Source organism: Brassica rapa, chromosome A09 (genome assembly GCF_000309985.2).
Source record: "Brassica rapa cultivar Chiifu-401-42 chromosome A09, CAAS_Brap_v3.01, whole genome shotgun sequence".
In the NCBI taxonomy this organism is placed as follows: domain Eukaryota; kingdom Viridiplantae; phylum Streptophyta; class Magnoliopsida; order Brassicales; family Brassicaceae; genus Brassica; species Brassica rapa.
Genome location: NC_024803.2, coordinates 13,449,948 through 13,469,548, shown reverse-complemented (window position 1 = coordinate 13,469,548; position 19,601 = coordinate 13,449,948). Strand labels below are relative to the sequence as shown.

Sequence of the window (19,601 nt, the reverse complement as noted above, 5' to 3'; positions counted from 1 at the left end):
AAAAGAAGTTTGAAAGACTCTGAACAGTCTAGCAAGTTCCATTCTCTTCTGACATTTAAAATGCTTTAGAAATTGACACCCAAACACTAACCAACTCTCCTTAGTCCGGCTGAAGTTATGTTCAACTAAATATCATTGGTCTCAGAATTACAAAATTACCTCTGGCCAGATTCAACGACTTCACTTTTCTTCTCATTGTTTGCGTTTAGTTTAGGGTTGCCGTCAACTACACGTTTCCACAATTAAAACATTCGCTCATGTGAGAAACCTCCCAAAGTTGTGCAAGTCATCATCATTCATCAATTGTCCATACGAAGTAAATAACTCAAATTAATCCTATAAAACAAATAAAATCAGATTAACTTCGTTTTATCCGGCTTTTACGAAACTATGATTACTCCATAGTCATATAACCTGAATTCATTTATAATAACAAAATAGGATGTCCTCTTCTCGTGATAATATATAGTTCAAAAGTTATGAATATATCATAAGAATGGTATGTAAACATTAAAGCCGTCTTAGCCCAATCGTAGAGTGCGTCACTTCATTTTCCTTATTTTTCCTCGAAACCAAAAAGGTATCCTATATATATCACTTGGGTAAATAGATTCTGCCAGTAAAAAAATAGATTGTTTTTTTTCTCCATCTCACAAAAAAGTAATACTATTTTTTTTATACTTTAAAAGAAAACAAATGAGTCTCAGAAATTCAAACATCAATCGTGGAAGAAGTTCTCTCCTCTTTCACCTTCTTCATCAATTTGATCCATTTTCTCCGTCTGCTTGACGTCGGAATCTCACAAACGTAAAAATGGCGCCGAGTAGACGAGATATACAGCTTACACGGATCACCGGACACAGCCTTGGTTCTTCGGATGCGGAGAACGAAGAGATGGAGGGAGTTCGTCTTCTTGATTCCTATGATGACGACGAAGAGAACGCTCATTTTCTGAGTAAGATAGAGGGTGGAAGCGGAGATTCCGTTTTGAAGAAGATTCAGGTCGGAATAACCGGTATGACTTGTGCTGCTTGTTCTAATGCCGTCGAAGGAGCTTTGATGAGCGTTAATGGTGTCTTCAAAGCCTCTGTCGCTTTACTACAGAACAGGGCCGACGTCGTTTTCGACCCTAATTTAATCAAGGTTTCTCTCTTTTTAATTAATTGTTTTAGTTCTTGTCAAAAAAAAATATTAATCGTTTCCATTCTTAGGCATGAACACTTTTTAAGTGAACCCAAAATCCAAACAGAACCCTGAACCTAACTTCGTATTTGAGATCTATAAAATACATTAATAGATTTTGTAAGAAGGTATTTCGGATATGGATATTATTGAACCCAACTCAAAGTTGAAAGGGGACATTCAAAACACTCGAATATTAGAAAAACTTAAAATAGCAAATCGAAATATTTGAACTAGTATACGAAAAATTCAAATTCTAAATAAATAATTTAAATACTTAGTTTAATATTATTTTGATAGTTTATTTAAAAATATCAGAAAATAAGTATTATTAACCGAGCTCATAAAAAATTAGAACCAATATATATATTTTACTGAAGTATAACATCTAACTAAATTTAACCAAATCTGACCTGAACATATACATAATCCGAAAAGGCTTAGAGACTAAATCCGAAATCCAAAAACCCAAAAACTCAATCCAAACTCCAACAACCTGAAGCCCATGCCTATTCTTTTAATTAATAGTTTTCATTTTTGTTTATTTCTCGACGATTTCATCTTTATTTTATTTTTCTGTTGTAGGAAGAGGACATTAAAGAGGCTATAGAGGATGCCGGATTTGAGGCAGAGATTCTAGCAGATCCTGTTACTGCCGGGACGAAGACAACTTTAGTGGGACAGTTTACTATTGGAGGCATGACATGCGCAGCTTGTGTTAACTCAGTTGAAGGCATTCTAAAAGACCTTCCTGGCGTTAAAAGAGCAGTGGTTGCTTTAGCTACATCGTTAGGAGAAGTTGAGTACGATCCTAACCTAATCAACAAAGATGATATTATAACCGCGATCGAAGATGCTGGCTTCGAGGGGTCCCTTGTGCAGAGCAATCAGCAGGACAAACTCCTTTTAAGAGTTGATGGTGTGCTAAACGAGCTTGACGCTCAGGTTCTTGAAGGTATACTTACCAGATTGAACGGGGTTAGACAGTTTCGCGTTGACAGTTTATCAGGAGAGCTTGATGTGGTGTTTGATCCGGAAGTTGTGAATTCGAGAACGTTGGTTGATGATATTGAAGGAGAAGGTTACGGGAAGTTCAAGTTGCGTGTCATGAGCCCTTATGAAAGGTTGACTTCCAAAGATACTGGAGAGGCTTCGAAAATGTTTCGTCGTTTTATCTGCAGTCTTTCTCTTGCTGTGAGTTTTTTATATGCTAATGGACACACCATTTATGATGCATTCACTAAGACCGGATTTGGACAAAAATTTAGTAAAACATCCACTTATTTTAAATTTTATATACATAGATATAACCCTCTAAATTATATAATTTTTTTTATTAAAGTTTTTAGTAAATGTTTATGGACCCAAAATCTTAGAGCCGGTCCGGGAATTTACTGGTCTTAAATCTGTTATCTTATGTCATTTAATACAATTTTTTTTTGATCCAGATTCCTCTCTTCTGTATCCAAGTAATCTGCCCCTACATTGCTGCTTTGAATAACGTACTGGTATGGAGATGTGGACCTTTCATGATGAGTGATTGGTTTAAATGGGGCTTGGTAAGTATTATTCAGTTTGTTATTGGTAAGCGCTTCTACGTTGCTGCATGGAGAGCTCTTCGAAATGGTTCAACTAACATGGATGTGCTGGTCGCTCTGGGCACGTCCGCGTCATACTTCTACTCTGTTGGGGCTCTTTTATATGGTGCGGTCACTGGGTTTTGGTCACCAACGTACTTTGACGCAAGCGCTATGTTGATTACATTTGTCTTACTTGGAAAGTATCTGGAATCTCTTGCAAAGGGGAAAACTTCAGATGCTATGAAGAAACTAGTACAACTTACTCCAGCAACAGCGGTTTTACTAATTGAAGGCAAAGGTAGTATTTACGTGTCCTAATCCTATCTTTACTTAGTATTTAACTTTTTAATGTTTATTTCCATTTATTTCTTCTATTTTATAGGAGAGAAGTTTGTAGGGGAAAGGGAGATAGATGCATTGCTGATTCAGCCTGGTGATTCATTAAAAGTTGTTCCTGGTGGAAAGATCCCTGCAGATGGTGTTGTTGTGTGGGGCTCAAGTTACGTCAATGAAAGTATGGTGACTGGTGAATCAGTTCCTGTTTCTAAAGAGGTTGGTTCACCAGTAATCGGAGGTACTATTAACACGCATGGTGCTCTTCACATTAAAGCTACAAAAGTGGGATCTGATGCAGTTCTAAGCCAGATCATAAGTTTGGTCGAGACGGCACAAATGTCTAAAGCTCCTATCCAGCAATTTGCAGATTATGTGAGTAGTTGTGTCATCTGTTAGTTTGTGATATAATTATTAACAAGCATAAAATATATTATGTCTTTCTCATGTGTAGGTTGCAAGTATCTTTGTTCCGGTAGTGGTTACTTTGTCGTTGATCACCTTAGTGGGATGGTGAGATTCAGTACCTTAGCTTTTACCAATCTCTCTTAGTTTGTTCTCATTTCTAGAATCAAATGATTTTGTAGGTCAATTGCTGGAGCTGTTGGAGGTTACCCAGAAGAATGGATACCGGAAAACGGAACTCACTTTGTGTTCTCGCTTATGTTCTCAATATCTGTTGTCGTAATTGCTTGTCCTTGTGCACTTGGCTTGGCAACACCCACCGCTGTTATGGTGGCAACAGGAGTTGGTGCAACCAATGGTGTACTGATCAAAGGAGGTGATGCATTGGAGAAAGCTCACAAACTGAAATATATAATCTTTGACAAAACAGGCACTTTAACTCAAGGGAAAGCTACCGTTACAACCGCAAAAGTGTTCTCAGAGATGGACCGTGGAGAATTCCTTACACTTGTTGCTTCTGCTGAGGTAAGTTAAATCTTCTTTACTAGCTTCTTAGTTTCTCAGTGAATAGTTAATTTCATCGTCAACTACGTGAGACTTTTATTCATTAACAATTTAACATCATTTCACTTGTGTCTCTTGATTTCCTTAGGCTAGCAGTGAACATCCCTTGGCAAAAGCTATAGTGGACTACGCTAGCCAGTTCCACTCCACTGATGAATCAGCTGAAGACGGCAGAGAGTCTCAAAACTCTGGATGGTTACTCGATACATCAGATTTCTCTGCTCTTCCCGGAAAAGGGATTCAGTGCTTAGTCAACAACAGGATGATTCTGGTTTGGATTAATAGAGATATTTTTTTCTTTAACGCGTAGGAGGGTTTTGAGCTTTTAGTCATGTACATCTTATGGGACTGGTCTAAACCATATATCATATCAACTTCCTTTTCTGGAACACCAAAAAAAAAAGTTGATATAATATATGGTTTGGACCAAGTCCTATAAGATGTAGGTACATGACTAAGAGCTCAAATTCTTTTGCTTTTGTTTATGTGTTAATTAACTGAAAGAAAATATTTTTTCTTGGGTTAGGTGGGAAACCGTAAACTTATGTCGGAGAACTCCATAACCATCCCCGACCACGTTGACAAGTTTGTTGGGGAGCTTGAAGAAAGCGCAAGGACGGGAGTTATTGTAGCCTATAACAGCGAACTAGTTGGCGTGATGGGAATCGCTGATCCACTAAAGAGAGAAGCCCCTATGGTCGTGGAGCTTCTCCGTAGAATGGGCGTTCGATCCATAATGGTTACCGGTGATAACTGGAGAACAGCAAGAGCAGTGGCTAAAGAGGTTAGAATCATTTCATTTCTTTGTGGGTTGGCTCCTGTTTGGTTTGGTTATTGTAGTTTTATATCTCGGTTAGCTTTTTTTTTTGTATGTGGCATGAGTAGGTTGGTATCGAAGACGTGAGAGCGGAAGTAATGCCAGCAGGGAAAGCAGAAGTGGTCCGTTCACTGCAAAAAGACGGAAGCACGGTGGGGATGGTTGGAGATGGAATCAATGACTCGCCGGCTCTAGCCGCTGCTGACGTGGGAATGGCAATCGGTGCGGGGACTGATGTAGCGATAGAAGCAGCGGATTACGTTCTGATGAGAAACAACTTGGAAGATGTTATTATAGCCATCGATCTCTCAAGGAAAACTTTAACAAGAATCCGAATGAATTACGTTTTCGCCATGGCTTACAACGTAGTGTCGATCCCGATAGCAGCAGGAGTGTTCTTCCCGCTTTTGCGAGTGCAACTGCCGCCATGGGCCGCCGGAGCATGCATGGCACTCTCTTCGGTTAGTGTAGTTTGCTCTTCTTTGCTTCTTAGGAGATACAAGAAGCCAAGTCTTAACACTATTATGGCAAATGAGTAAATAATTTTTATTTACTTTTTGTTTTTGTTTATTTTGGTTGTTATTGTAATCATGTAACCACGAATATATTGGTCTTGAGATGGTTCTTATCTGTATTTAAGAGAATGTCTCGGCCTTTGTTGTAAAAATACGGTTCTTTACTTTGTATTTTGAAACACAGCTGAATGTGAAATGCAAGAAATTTAAAAAAAAAAAAAAACTTGTCAAACAACATTCGTCCACTGTCAGCAAATTACACAGCAAGATAGCATACATTCAAAACCTTCAAGCATAATATGCATAAGACAATTATATCAAATAAGTCTTCAAGTTTGTGGAGGGAAGGACAAACACCTCAACGCCCAGCTCTTCTTCTGGATCTGAAGAAACTCTCTCTGATTGAGATCAATTCTTTTACAGCCTCACTCATTGCCAACCGGCTCATTGGAGATTCTTCACAACACCTCAGTCCCACCTCAAAAACCAGTGTCAAGCACTTGGCTGCAGGGAAGCCGATTCTAAGGCCGCTGTGAAGAATAAATTCATCTGCAACTTCCAATACTCGCTCTGGCAATGCAGATTTGACATAGCTACATAGGGTAAAGTTTTCTCCGAACACCTCATTGGTTGGTCGTTTCCCACTGAACATTTCCAGAACAAGAATCCCAAAGCTATACACATCTCCGTGTGTTGATATCTGCCCTCCTAGTCCATATTCTGTACCATAATTCATATAATCAAAAATAATAGCAATCAAGGAATTTATAATATTTTTTAATAATTAAAACATTACAGACATGGAATAGTTTTACCTGGTGCAGCATAGCCGATGGTTCCTCTGACTCCAGCAGAGCTGAGTTGATTGAGAAAGTATTCCTGGTCCAATTTAAGGAGGATCCGAGCTAGACCAAAGTCACTAACATGCGCAGTTAGATCATTGTCTAGAAGGACGTTGCTTGGCTTAAGATCACAATGAACTATAGCTTCATGACAATGAACATGAAGATAATCCAGAACAGAAGCAACATCTATCGCTATGCGAAGCCTTTCAAGAAGTGTCAAATTTCTTGATGGCCTATGAATCTCTTCCACTTCTTCCGGATGCAACCACATATCCAAGCTTCCATTTGGCATGAACTCATAGATCAGAGCTCTGAATTGATTTCCTTGGTAATCAATACTTGAACAAGCTGTCAACAGTTTCACAAGATTACGATGCCTTACGTCTTTCAAGGATTCACATTCTGCCATAAAGCTCTTCATTGCTCCACGTCGCTGCATGTTTAAAACTTTCACTGCAACAACCTTGTTTTGTGCTGGAAGCAATGCTTTAAACACTGCACCAAAGCTGCCTGACCCAATCAAACTACTTGAAGAGAAACCATCTGTTGCGTTTCGAAGATCTCCATAGCTTATTTGTTCAAGGAAAGTCCCAAAGGTGGACGGAGTTGCTGCATTTGTTTTGTTCTTCTTTCTGTTTTTGAACCAACAAAGAGAAACTGAAGCTATGAACAATATTATAAATATAGATCCACCTATGCATACTCCAATCACAACTTTTTTTGAAAGAGATGAGTGTTTCGCCCTTTTCTCAAGTTCTTGTGATAAGCATGAACTTAGTTTCAATTCCAAGACGCCTCCACATAGGTTTTTGTTTCCAAATACTGAAACAATAGTAGCATTCTTGAACTTTCCTTCTGTTGGCACTTTTCCCTCAAAGTTGTTAATAGATAGATTGAGATGCTCCAACGAGTTAAAGTTTGCCAAATATCTTGGTATACTTCCGGAGAGATTATTGTTGGAGAAATCAACCTCTTTAACACCCACCAACCCACTTATGTCTGGAATGGTTCCATCAAAAGAATTCACTTGCAGATAAAGTTGTTCCATCAAGAGACACTTCCCCAAAGTCTGTGGCAGTTCCCCTGATAATTTATTATATGCAACAGACAGTGTACCAAGATGTTCAAGGCTTCCAACATCTTTTGGTAAAGAGCCAGTCAAATAATTGTTTGACATGGTTAGAAAAACAAGAGGTGAAATTTGCATAATCTCTCGAGGTATAGTTCCAGTCAACGTGTTATGATCCATCCTTAAACGAAGCATATAGCTACAATTCCCAAGACTCGGAGGAATGGTTCCTTCAAAACTATTCTTGTCCAAATAAAGTTTTTCTAACCGGGTGATATTTCCTATAGAAAAGGGTATCTCTCCAGACATTCTATTTGAAGAGACACTTAATAGGCCTAGATTTGAAAGTTTCCCAAGAGAGGCTGGGAGTCTTCCTGACAGTAGATTATTTGCCAACAAAAGTGTTTGTAAGTTGATTATATTACCAATGTCATGCGGAATGCTTCCAGAGATGAGATTCCACCCAAGGCTTAATTCCGTAACATATATGGAGATATTGGCAATAGAGGTAGGCAAGATACCCCCAAGCACATTTTCTGACACAGTTAAGACATCTAGTTGCGTGCAGTTGGTTAAAGCACCAAGAAAATCAAGATCTCCAGCTGAGTAGCTTCCCAAAGAATTATTATTAAGTTCTAAGGTTTGCAAATATTGTACGTTTCCAAAGCTGGAAGGAATACTTCCTGTGAGACTATTAAATTCCATTCCCAACATTTGAAGGTTTGAGATATTGGGAAGTGTTGTTGGAATGAGTCCCGTGAGATGATTACTTCCCACATACAACTCTCGAATGTTTGGTAGTAAATTACCAAAATCAGGCCTTAAGCTCCCAGAGAAACCATTACCAAAGATGTTGAAAGACTCAAGTAATGACAAATTGTAAATTCCAGGAGGAAAAACACCAGAAAAGTGGTTCATAGATAAATCAAGATACAGTACTTGGGTCAATCGAGATATATCATTAGGGATTCCTCCTTTGATATAGTTACTTCCAAAGCTAAGATACTTGAGGGATGTCAAGTTTCCTAGAGATGCAGGGATCTTTCCTTTTAGGTTGTTTTTACCAAGTTCTAAATAAGCAAGTTTGGTCAGTGAACCTAGCTCTGAAGGAACATCTTGTGTAAAAGAATTTGAAAATAATTCAAACTCGAACAATCTAGAGCAGTTATAAAGACTTGTTGGAATCCCTCCTTCCAGAAAATTTAACGACATAAGCAAGTGTTGAATTCTAAACAAGTTTCCCACTTCTTGAGGGATGGTTCCACCAAAAGAGTTATTTTCAAGATTAAGTGATGTGAGAAACGAAAGATTACCAATAGATGGTGATATCGTCCCACCCAATTGCAGCCCTCCCAGGTCCAAACCAGTAACCCTTTTGTGTTTCCGGCCACATTTAACCCCTGTCCAGTTGCAGAGAGGGGATGAATTGTTCCATGAGGACAAGACAGATCTTCTTCCTTCAGATACTTTAGACTTGAACTCGAGCAGTGCTTGCTTATCAGTTTCATCATTAAACTTGTATGCTTCAACTAACATTAGCGCAGTGAAAGAAAGTAAAAGAAAGAGTCTCATGCTTCTCATATTTTGCAGAGAAGGAATACCAAGAGAAGAACAAATTACAAAATCAAACATGTTTTTGCCTTGTGCCTTTTTAACTTAACCTCGAAAAGGAAACTACAAAGACTTTTCAAAAGTCAAGTAGTCAATTAATTATCTAGAAGACAAAAAACATTTCTCTAGCCATAACATCATTTCGACGTGTATGATGGGTTTTCTTTTAGTTGCGTCAGATATCTGGTTTCCCTCTACGCACAAACTCACAGTCACATTTATCAGTAGTAATAATTTGTTATTGATCTATAAATCGGATAATCTAACTCTTTATGAATTGTGTGGCTTAAAAGTTCATTTTTCCATTTGTGGGTCTGTTAGATTTGGATTGAATTTTGGGAATTTTGATTGATTTGATGATTGAATGTGAATGTGATTTGTTAACAGATGGTATATTCCAATGGGAATTGCTAAAAATAATAACCTCACAGTGAGATCACCAAACAGAGCAACATTTAGAATGAAGTTTCTTTTGTCTAACATTTACATACAGTATATGGCTCAATAGTATGATTCTGTTCGGCCATTTTCAGTCGCAGCAGAGTATTGAAAGAACACAAAATATAAGAGAGAAGAACAAGAATAAAGCACATCAACAAGCATATCAAAATGCATGGCTTCCTTGTATAAATTACAAAATTATCTATTCTAGTAAATATGAGGTCAATTCTCTCAAATATAAATTTTTAAGTTTTTGTCACAAAAATAACTCTCGAGTAAGAAAATGACTAAAATAGTCTCTTTTTGTTTTGAAATTTTTAACATTTATTTTTTTATTTTAAAATTTAAAATCATATCCTCAAAAACTCAGCATTTAATTCTAAACTCTAAGTCGATATTAGTAAACCCTAAGATTCTTTTAATAAAACTTATTTTACTCATTTTCTTCGTTAAATGCTATTTCCGTGAAACTAAACTAAAAATGTCTATCGTAGAGAATTTTTCTAAATTATAATCCAAAAGATATTATCAATTTCAAACTCTAATCCTTTTTATCTTTTTCATTTTCTTCACCAAATTTAGAATCCACAAACTATTTAACATACTCAGCTTAAAATATTTCAGAAGCAACAACTTACATAACCCAACATCTACAGAGGTAAATAATTAACACAGGGGCGGATCTACAGTACCTGGAACGGGGCACGTGCCCCCTACTACTTTTTCAGTTTTATTTAGTTACCTTTGTTACTTTTGATCTTTGTGGAACAGTTGGTAAAACTGTCCCCTCTTACGTTGACTCATTACATGGTTCGAAGCCATTCGCGTTACTTTTTTTCCTTGGTTTTATTTTTATCTCTTAACTCTTAAGTGTATACAGTTAATGTTTTATCTGACACGTCTACTATTACAATGGGGGTGATTGGTTGGGTTTTATCTCCATACTTTAGCTTTATTTATTTTTAAATCACTAAATTTTACCAATCATGCTTTAGCTTTACTTTTAAAAATTAATGTCTACATCAAGTTTTTATTTAATTTTACCAATCATGCTTTAGCTTTATTTTTAAAGCTACAGCAAAAAAAATAAAGCAAAACTTTTTATTATGTATTTTAGGAAAAAATGCTACATCATATTTTTATAAGCTGTAGAATCTGTAAAATGTAAAAAAAGATATCTATAATATCAAATAAATTATATAATCATAATAAAAACTTTTATAAATATTTTAATTTTGAATTTGAGTGTTTTTTTAATTATTAAGATATTTAAATAATATAAATATTATTTACATATCACTTTTAAAATTACAACAAATTTTGATAATTTATAAACAAAAATATTAATATAAATTATTCTTTAGCTTTACTTTTAAAAATTAATGTCTACATCAAGTTTTTATTTAATTTTACCAATCATGCTTTATTTTTAAAGCTACAGCAAAAAAAATAAAGAAAAACTTTTTATTATGTATTTTAGGCAAAAATGCTACATCATATTTTTATAAGCTGTAGAATCTGTAAAATGTAAAAAAAGATATCTATAATATCAAATAAATTATATAATCATAATAAAAACTTTTATAAATATTTTAATTTTGAATTTGAGTGTTTTTTAATTATTAAGATATTTAAATAATATAAATATTATTTACAATCACTTTTAAAATTACAACAAATTTTGATAATTTATAAACAAAAATATTAATATAAATTATTTTAATTCATATAAATAATAATTATATATATACAACACATATTTCATATATTTTATTTTAAAATATCTACGGCCTATAACTTACAGCTACAACAAATTTAACTACAGTAAAAGTCTCTGCAGAAAAAGTCTACAGTAACAACTTTACAGCTACAACCAATTTATCTACAGCTAAACATCTACAGTTAAATTTTTTAAGCCACAGTCGAACCAATCATCACCAATATCTTTCTTCGCAGCGATTATTTAGTGAGATTTTTCCTACTTTTGTTTTGCTGTTAATATTATTATTTTTGTGTTAGCATATATTTGTCTTTCTTTATATGTATTTTAATAGTACTTTCTTTGATAATATTTATTTCATTTTTATATTTCAACTTTTCGGCACATTTTAAGTCCATTCTTTTAATAATAGACATTAGCAATTGCTAATAGAAAAAAATCTAATTAGTCCATTAATTCGTTGTTATTTAATATTTTAGTGTTTAGTTCTTTATGATATGATTAATTGATTATAAACAAGTTCTGTAAGATATTGATATAATGTATATGTGTAAATTTGAAGACTACTTTTTATATTTTTTTGTCAACTAAGACCACTTTTTATATATATTCAAATTAATTTTAATTGTAACAGTATGCTATTGTGATTAGTTACATAGAAATTTTTCTATAAATGTTTTTTATAAATTCTGTTCTGAGTTGGACAAAATTAAATTTTATTATTTTCTTGCAGTTTTTAATTAATTATTAATGATTAATAGTTTACAATAATATTTTAAATATAATTTATTTACTTTATATGATTAATTTAATATTATTTAATATATGTATTAGTTATGTGCCCTCATCAAATATTTGGTCTGGATCCGCCACCGTTAACACTAGCTAGAATCCGTTGTACTCTTTGATAATCAAACATTTTTTAGTCAAAACGTGCATCGTGGGTTTAATTATTATGAAGAAATAAATCAGAGGGTAAGGCGTCAGTACGAATTGGGAACTATGTTACATGGAAACGAAAGCGGGTACGTGGAAGCGGAAGCGTAATGAAGCGCAGAAGCGAGATTTTTTAAAATATTAGGAAGCGGATACGTGTTGGAAGCGTATATCCATATATAAATATATATATATATGTAAATTTTTTTAAAAAAATTAGGACTAAATATTATATGATTTAAATTTGAAATAAAACATTTATTCATTTATAATAATTTTGAAATGATTTTATATTAAAACTGTAAAATACACATAAATTAAGTTTACAAAAAATATTATATTAATTATTTTTAATACTTCATAAATAATTGACACAATATGTTTCAATATGTGCTATATCTTTAATAAAAAATCTCAATGTATAAAGATAATTTATAGTATTATTTTTGATATTTGTATATTTATAACTCAATATTCATTACTATTAATTTTTTATTTTATATAAATTAAAACTATGGTTTTATATTTATTGATATACATTGTATTTTTTTTTAAACGGAAGCGTGATTCCAAAACGGAATCGTAAGCTTCCAACAGGTTTTTAAAGATAATATTTTAGAAACGTTTTGGAAGCGAGATTCCGCAAGCTTCCACAAGGTTCCGATTATGATTCCGGTTCCGAAGCGGGAAGCGGACCTCCGATGAAGCTTCCGTGCAACGTAGATTGGGAACATGCTTGGTGTTTTTCTCAATCAATGCTCTCGAAGACTATGGAAAAACTGCTATTTATTTTTCTTTTCCTTTTTTGACATTGATTGCCACTCCAATCAGGGTTTGTGATTCTCTATGAATTATTCTTGGGTTTACTTCTAGAAATATAATTTTGTTATTTTATATTCGATATCTTTAAAAAAAAAATAGAATATTGTCAAATTATATTATATTTTTAAAATAAAAAAATTAATCTACTAATAATAGCAATTTTAATTAATGTTGAAAATTTGTGTTGTTTCATAAAAAAAACTGAAATCTATTAGTTTTAAAATTGTATTTTCATTATAAAAAACTGTATATTTTCATAAAAACTAAATATTATTAATTTTAAAAATTGTGTCTTTTCATTATTATTATTTTTTTTAATTTTTAACAACTATTTTATTTAATTAAAATGTAAAGTTACAATAAAAATATAAAAATAATAGAATTACAATTAAATACAAAACTAAGATCATAAAACATTAAAACACAAAGATTAAGATCTGAAGAAGCTTTCTTCTGAACAATCTTCTCTCTCCTAATGTAACACCATCTGCTCTTTGTAGATTTCTTTGTTGTATAACATTGACCAGATTCCAAATAGGAACTATAAATATTTTTCTAGAAGAAATCCAATCTATTGATTCTCTCAAAAAAAATAGTAAAACAAACTGTCAATTTTCAACGATTATAAGAACATCGCCATAAAACAAAGAGATCAATCGTCACCTTGATGTTGTCGTGTCTTCCATGATGTGATCGGTGATTTTAGCGTTATACTTTGATACCAAATATATTGTATTAAAATATAAATTCTGGAAAATTCATTCTCGAACAACATCAAACTTCTTACTTCAGTGTCTAGAGCCTCTTCTCCATCGCAAATCCAGGCGGCTTTTCTGGTGGACGTTTTCTCCACAACAAATCGCTTGATTTGAAAGTCAATACAAATTGATTGGTCATCTTTTCATCTATCATGGCAATAAAATCCATGTGGGGAACTGCAACATCGTATTGAAAGGAAGAGAGACTATCCTTGAATCCCAATGTAAATAAAGTTCTTCTTCAGTAAAGAGAAGAATAAGAGACACATAATCATTGAAAGTCTGATCAAATTGATCATAACTATGGAGTGGGCAATCCAAAGAAGACACTGGCCTTTTGCATCGCCACAAAACTGATATGTCATCACTTTTTAAAGGAAAAAGGTAAGTCCGAATTGATTGAATTTAATGATATAAAAAACAAAACTGTGGTACGTTGCATCTTTTCACCGAATCGTCTCCATCTCAAAACAATACAACTCTTAGATGAAACATCCCTTATCAATCTATATATGTGTGTGTTTTTAAAGACTCATTTCTGTTATCGTTTTCCATCTCCTCTCTAATTATTTTTTTCACCCAAAATCTCAGAATTGATTTATTTGTTTGGCTCTCTAAAGCATGTTTACAATGAATTTTCACTGTTATTGTTCATCATAATCCCATATTTTTTTCTCAAAAACCACTATCAACGTCTTTTCCTTTGAACAAATTTGGGGTTTCCATCATTTAATTTTTTAAATATTTGCAACATCTATATTATTAAAACAGAAACATTGTGTTGGACCTAACATTTATTTTATAAGTTTTTAAATTAAATACATCTTCCTACTTTATAGTTAAATTACATTAAATCACTAATATTCATTTCTTTATACTACTATCAATGTTCCAAACAATATAGTCATTTCTTTATACTACTATCCATTTTCCCAAACAACACTATAATTAATCTTATGTCCAAACAATATAAAATATTAGAACTTATCTTTTTAATAACCAAATATTTAAATAAATCAAATAATTAAAAAATATTCAAAAATTTATAAAAAATGAAAATAAATAAAACTTAATTTTACAGGTTTAAATACTACAAAAACATTTCAATCAATGATAAATCAATTAAATTAACATATTATTTTATTTATATTTACTACATAACGGTTCTATCATTTATCTATTATTTTTTCTATCAAAACTTTGTAGAAATGTCATAATTTAATAAAATTGTAAAACAATAAACTTTAAAATTTGGATTAAAAGGTGAAAAATTATGAAACTATAGCAATTTAAATCAAATTGGATATGTTAAGATATCGGGCATCCATCGGTTCAATTGGTTAGTCTCAGATATAGTGATTTTTATAAATATAAATATTTTTAAAACCTAAATTGAATTATCAAATCATCGGATTAACCGATTTGACCGCGGATTTGGGTCAAATTTAAAAGCATTGATTTAAATGCAAAAAAATTCAAATAAACAAAATTCTTACAAATTAACAAAATATTTATTCATTATTAGTAAAAAATTTCATCATAAAATAATCTGCGCTTGCAAAGCGCGGATCATGATCTAGTATCTAATTTATATGTGTTGTTGTTCTTGCGATTTGTTAGAGTCTAAGATTAATGCTTTCCAAATTAAGATGTACAGAAAAAGGAGTTGTCTGTCATTCAGTAAATTTATTAAAGGAAAACCGGTCGGTGATTACAGTCATGAGTTGATCAAACAATGTGTTTCTCAATTGGAAAGTTTTATTCTGGTGGGAATTATCATCAATTTCTTTTCAATGGGGATGGATTAATTCCACTGGAATATTTAAATCTGCATTGGCGTCACATTTTAAACACAAGAATCCCCCATGTCAATATAATTGTTCACAAAAAAAATAAAATTGTTCACTCTTTTTTTTTGTCACGGAAAATTGTTCACTCAAGAACTGTAAATTTACATTGTTTTCTACTGCCTGATTTGGAGATGTGCGAACTACTGAGATTATAAAACTCATTAAAATATCTTTTTATTTATATATTATTTCTCGGAAACATATCCGATTGTTGGTTAGAGACAAGTAAATATGATGTAGAAGTCTAGAGTTTTAAATATATTCAATTCTTAACGAAAACTAAAGGCAAACACACATCTTACGATTTTTTTTACAACAAACATATCTTACAATTTTTTTCTTTATTCTAAGTTATTTACATCTATATATATTTTCGTTAATGACCATTTATTTATCAAAAGTAGCATCTTTTATCACTTGTGTCGTTTCATATATATAGGAAATTAACAGTTTAAATTTAAACTTTTTTCCAAGATATTTAGCGAACATAAGTAGTTGACTTTTATTAATCTTGTCTAGCATTCAATTAAATTTAAATAGCTATTTACTGGTTTACACATCTGTTAACTAGAAGTTTCAAGATCAAAACTATTATAGGTTGAAATTCTTAGGGTCCGAATGGTGACGGCGGATTTGATAATAAAAGTGGTACGAAATTAAAGTGAGGTACGGTACAACTGCGGTTTAAGCGGAATTAAAGTGCGGTACGGTACAACTGCGGTTTTATGTAAAAAGCGGTGGAAAATATTGTTTGATTGGTGACATGTATTTGCGGTATTGGATAATTATTTAATTTATAAAATAATAATAGTATAGAATATAAAATATAGTTAAGTATTATAAATAATATATCAATATGATAAATTTATTTTAAAATTAATTTTTCTTAAATATTTATATTTTAAAAGTGAAAACAAAATTATATTGGTTTAAAAGAAATTGTTAAAATGTATAAGGATGTGTTTTTTCATCCTAATATTTTTCATTTGTTAAAAAAAGTTATCAAAACGTCTAAAGATATCGCTGCAACTGTTGGTGACAATAATTTTAGCGAAGAACCAATGCAATCTTTGGTGATAAATCACTGCAACTGTTAGTGATTGTAGTATTTGGTAATAAACCATTGTAAATTCTAATGTTAATTATTGCAACTATTAACTAACTATTGCAATGTTTGATATCAACCATTGTAACTTTTAGTCATCTATATAAGTGATATACCATGGATTTTACCTACTTTCAGCCATGGTATATAAGTTTTTTAAGATATAATTATTATCTTTTGGAGTCTTTTTAGAGTATTTACAAGTTCAGGTACGTTCTGGAGATATATGGTGAGTTTGGAGTTTTTTGAGGTGCAGACCTGCACATACGTGTCATATGTTTATCTATGTATGGAGACCTTCCCACCGTTATATTGAGCCCGTCGTTAAACACAATATAGAGCTTTGCGTTAGCTTTCCAATTCCGCCAGTTTGAGGTCAGTCAGCATCCTGTAGCAGAAGTTATGCACGTTTTATTGAATATTGGTCAGTCTACCTCGCGAGAGGAAGTTGTCGAGGAGATGAATGACTGTCGATCGATGAAACAGCATTGGCATCGGTCGACGGTGATGCCAGAACGTGGGCCAATCATTATTTCGAGAGCGACTGAAGCCCATAAGCCACAGGAAATTACCAAAATACCCATGGACGAACATAAATCCTATTTATGTTATTTATAAGGCATTGTTGACGGTTACGCTACCTAACCTTTCTTTAATTCATAGTTCTTAGTTATGAAAGAAAGGAAGAACTCCTTCAGAGTCCTCCCGCAACTCCTTTGATTTTATTATTGCTTTTATCTATTCTATTATATCTATTCATCTATGATTTATGTGACAAACTTCATGTCTGAATAGAACCACCTGTTAGGTTTAAGGTTCAGATAGTCATGAGGAATTTGTCCAAAATATATAACTGCTAAGTTGTTAGAATATGAATCAATGGAATTGTTCTTAATGCATGTGTTCTAGTATAGCTAACTAGGACCTTGCCTATAGATATTAAGGCGTAAGCGGAAGCTTGGTTCTCTGTCTGAACTAATTTACACTGTGCTAGGATTGCTAGAAACAAGCGAAAGCTGATTTAGGAATCCTAGTAAACTTATCAAACCTGTTTACCTGTTCGCTAAAGCTTGCTAGAAGGGTCGTCGATCGACGACTCGGTAGTTGTATCGATCGACAGTCTGAAAGATGTATCGATCGACAGCTCGTTGATAGTGTCGATTGACACTTTCTCAAGATCAATATGCTAGAGTTGAGATCTTAAATCTAGTAATAGATAATCTAAACATGCGAGAGTTGATAGATTATTGCTTAGTTTGAGTTCTAGAATATCCAATCTTAGTCTCTATACTACTATAATCCTGATTGCCTGAATAGAAACCCTAAGCCTAGCAAATCATCCTTCCATCAAACCACAAATCAATCAATCGAGCAATTAACTTGCTCACAAAATTTGCAACTTTACATTTAATCATTAAATCAACCTAGCTTAATCAATCTGATTAGATTTATTTGGTTCTCTAGCTCCATGTGGATTCAATTCCTAAGTACTACAACTCGACCTCTTATTTCAGAGAGTATAAATTACTCTTTAGGGTAATTTGAGTGATATCAAATTTGGCGCCGTTGCCGAGAAGCTTTGATCGCCATTAGATCTTGTTTAGTTTGATTTAGTCTAAGTTTTACTACTGTTAAAAAAACATTAAATTTTTTTTTTTTCAGGTACATACATCTTAGCTAAATGACTATAACAAAGCGTTGAATGGGAGACAACCCACTATTAAGTAATTTCATTCAGTTTATGTTAGATTGTTACTGTTTTTTGTTTTTATTTTTATTTTTATGCAGGTCAAAAAATAAAAATGAACAGTAACGACGGTACTGTAGCAGCGCCGAGCGACATTGTAACAAGAAAATCGAGCGACACTGTAGCAAGAAAATCGAACGACACTGTAGCAAGATCATCGACCGACACTTTAACAGAAAATCAGGAGTTACTGTAGTTGCGATACTGTAGCAGGGCTACTGTAGCAGTCACTGTTCATCGAAAAAAAATTGAATTCGTTTTATTAGTTATCTATTACTAACTTTTAGTGTTTTAGTTATGTTAGGTAAAAAGAAAAGTTCCAAGGAAGAAGAGATTGCACGAGGATCGACGATGGCTGTGCATCATCGATCGACAGAGATCACTAGAATCGATCGATCGCCACTTAACTGTGTCGATCGACAGAGCTTCAAGAGTATTGGTCGCCACTTAACTGTGTTGGTCGGCACTCACATCAAAGTTAGGTATACCGTTTTTCCTTGTTAAATATTGTTCTTATAATTTATTTCCCCACCAATCTTAGATTGCATAACATTAGAGATAATGTTGTTTAATTTTAGGAGAGGTTCAACTAATATTGTGTTTTAATTAGATATATTAGAAAAAAAACAGATCCGAGTAGACGATTCCTCATCACATCGACCGATGAGATCAGCTCAATATCGATCGACAACACTTGAGATCTAACGATCGATTGTGTCTTCATTGTGTCGAATGATTGCTCTAGCCATCAGCCGATGAGACCATCTCGCTATCAGTCGACATCACTTCATCAACAACGATCGATTGTCACTTCATTATGTCGATCGACATTGAGCAGGTCATCGTTCTTACTTGTTAAATTATGTACTTATGATTATTTCTTACCATTACTCCGACTAGATATACACTGGGGACAGTGTAATTTAAGTTTGGGGGTATGTTTTATTATATTAGTGTGTTCATGAATCTTATCAAAATGTTTTCAAAAGAGTTTTATTGAGTCAAGAAGGGGATAATGAACTTATTAGATTTTTGCTTGTTATTTAACCACTCTTTCGCACCATTCTAGATTTACTGATTGCAGATAGTACTAAAGATACTAAAGTTGATTAACCTTTCAACTATTCACACTTGCTGAGATTGTTTGAAGGAACCAAAGCTGACCTCCAACACTAAACCTGACACAACTGCTTGTCTTGGGGCTTGGTATACATGAGATCAAATTCTTCAAACAATTCTAGAAGGTAAAAGCTTCGTGTAGATTTATCACATTTTCTCTCTCTATTTCGACCCTAGATTTA

General features: G+C 33.1%; 2 protein-coding genes across 2 annotated transcripts; one reads left to right on the top strand and one right to left on the bottom strand.

Moving 5' to 3' along the window:
* The first annotated feature begins 80 nt into the window (after positions 1-80).
* Positions 81-5,619, top strand: LOC103839159 (copper-transporting ATPase RAN1). Its single transcript, XM_009115645.3, has 9 exons — positions 81-1,143; positions 1,768-2,376; positions 2,631-3,060; positions 3,145-3,470; positions 3,550-3,608; positions 3,683-4,025; positions 4,153-4,335; positions 4,591-4,848; positions 4,950-5,619. Exons 1-9 carry the CDS (start codon positions 814-816, stop codon positions 5,418-5,420), a joined length of 3,009 nt encoding a protein of 1,002 aa, XP_009113893.1. The 5' UTR covers positions 81-813; the 3' UTR covers positions 5,421-5,619.
* LOC103839158 (probable LRR receptor-like serine/threonine-protein kinase At3g47570) lies at positions 5,588-10,393 on the bottom strand. The gene is made up of 2 exons (XM_009115644.3): positions 6,212-10,393; positions 5,588-6,116 (listed from the first exon to the last, which is right to left on the bottom strand). Exons 1-2 carry the CDS (start codon positions 8,940-8,942, stop codon positions 5,755-5,757), a joined length of 3,093 nt encoding a protein of 1,030 aa, XP_009113892.3. The 5' UTR covers positions 8,943-10,393; the 3' UTR covers positions 5,588-5,754.
* Positions 10,394-19,601: the final 9,208 nt, after the last annotated feature.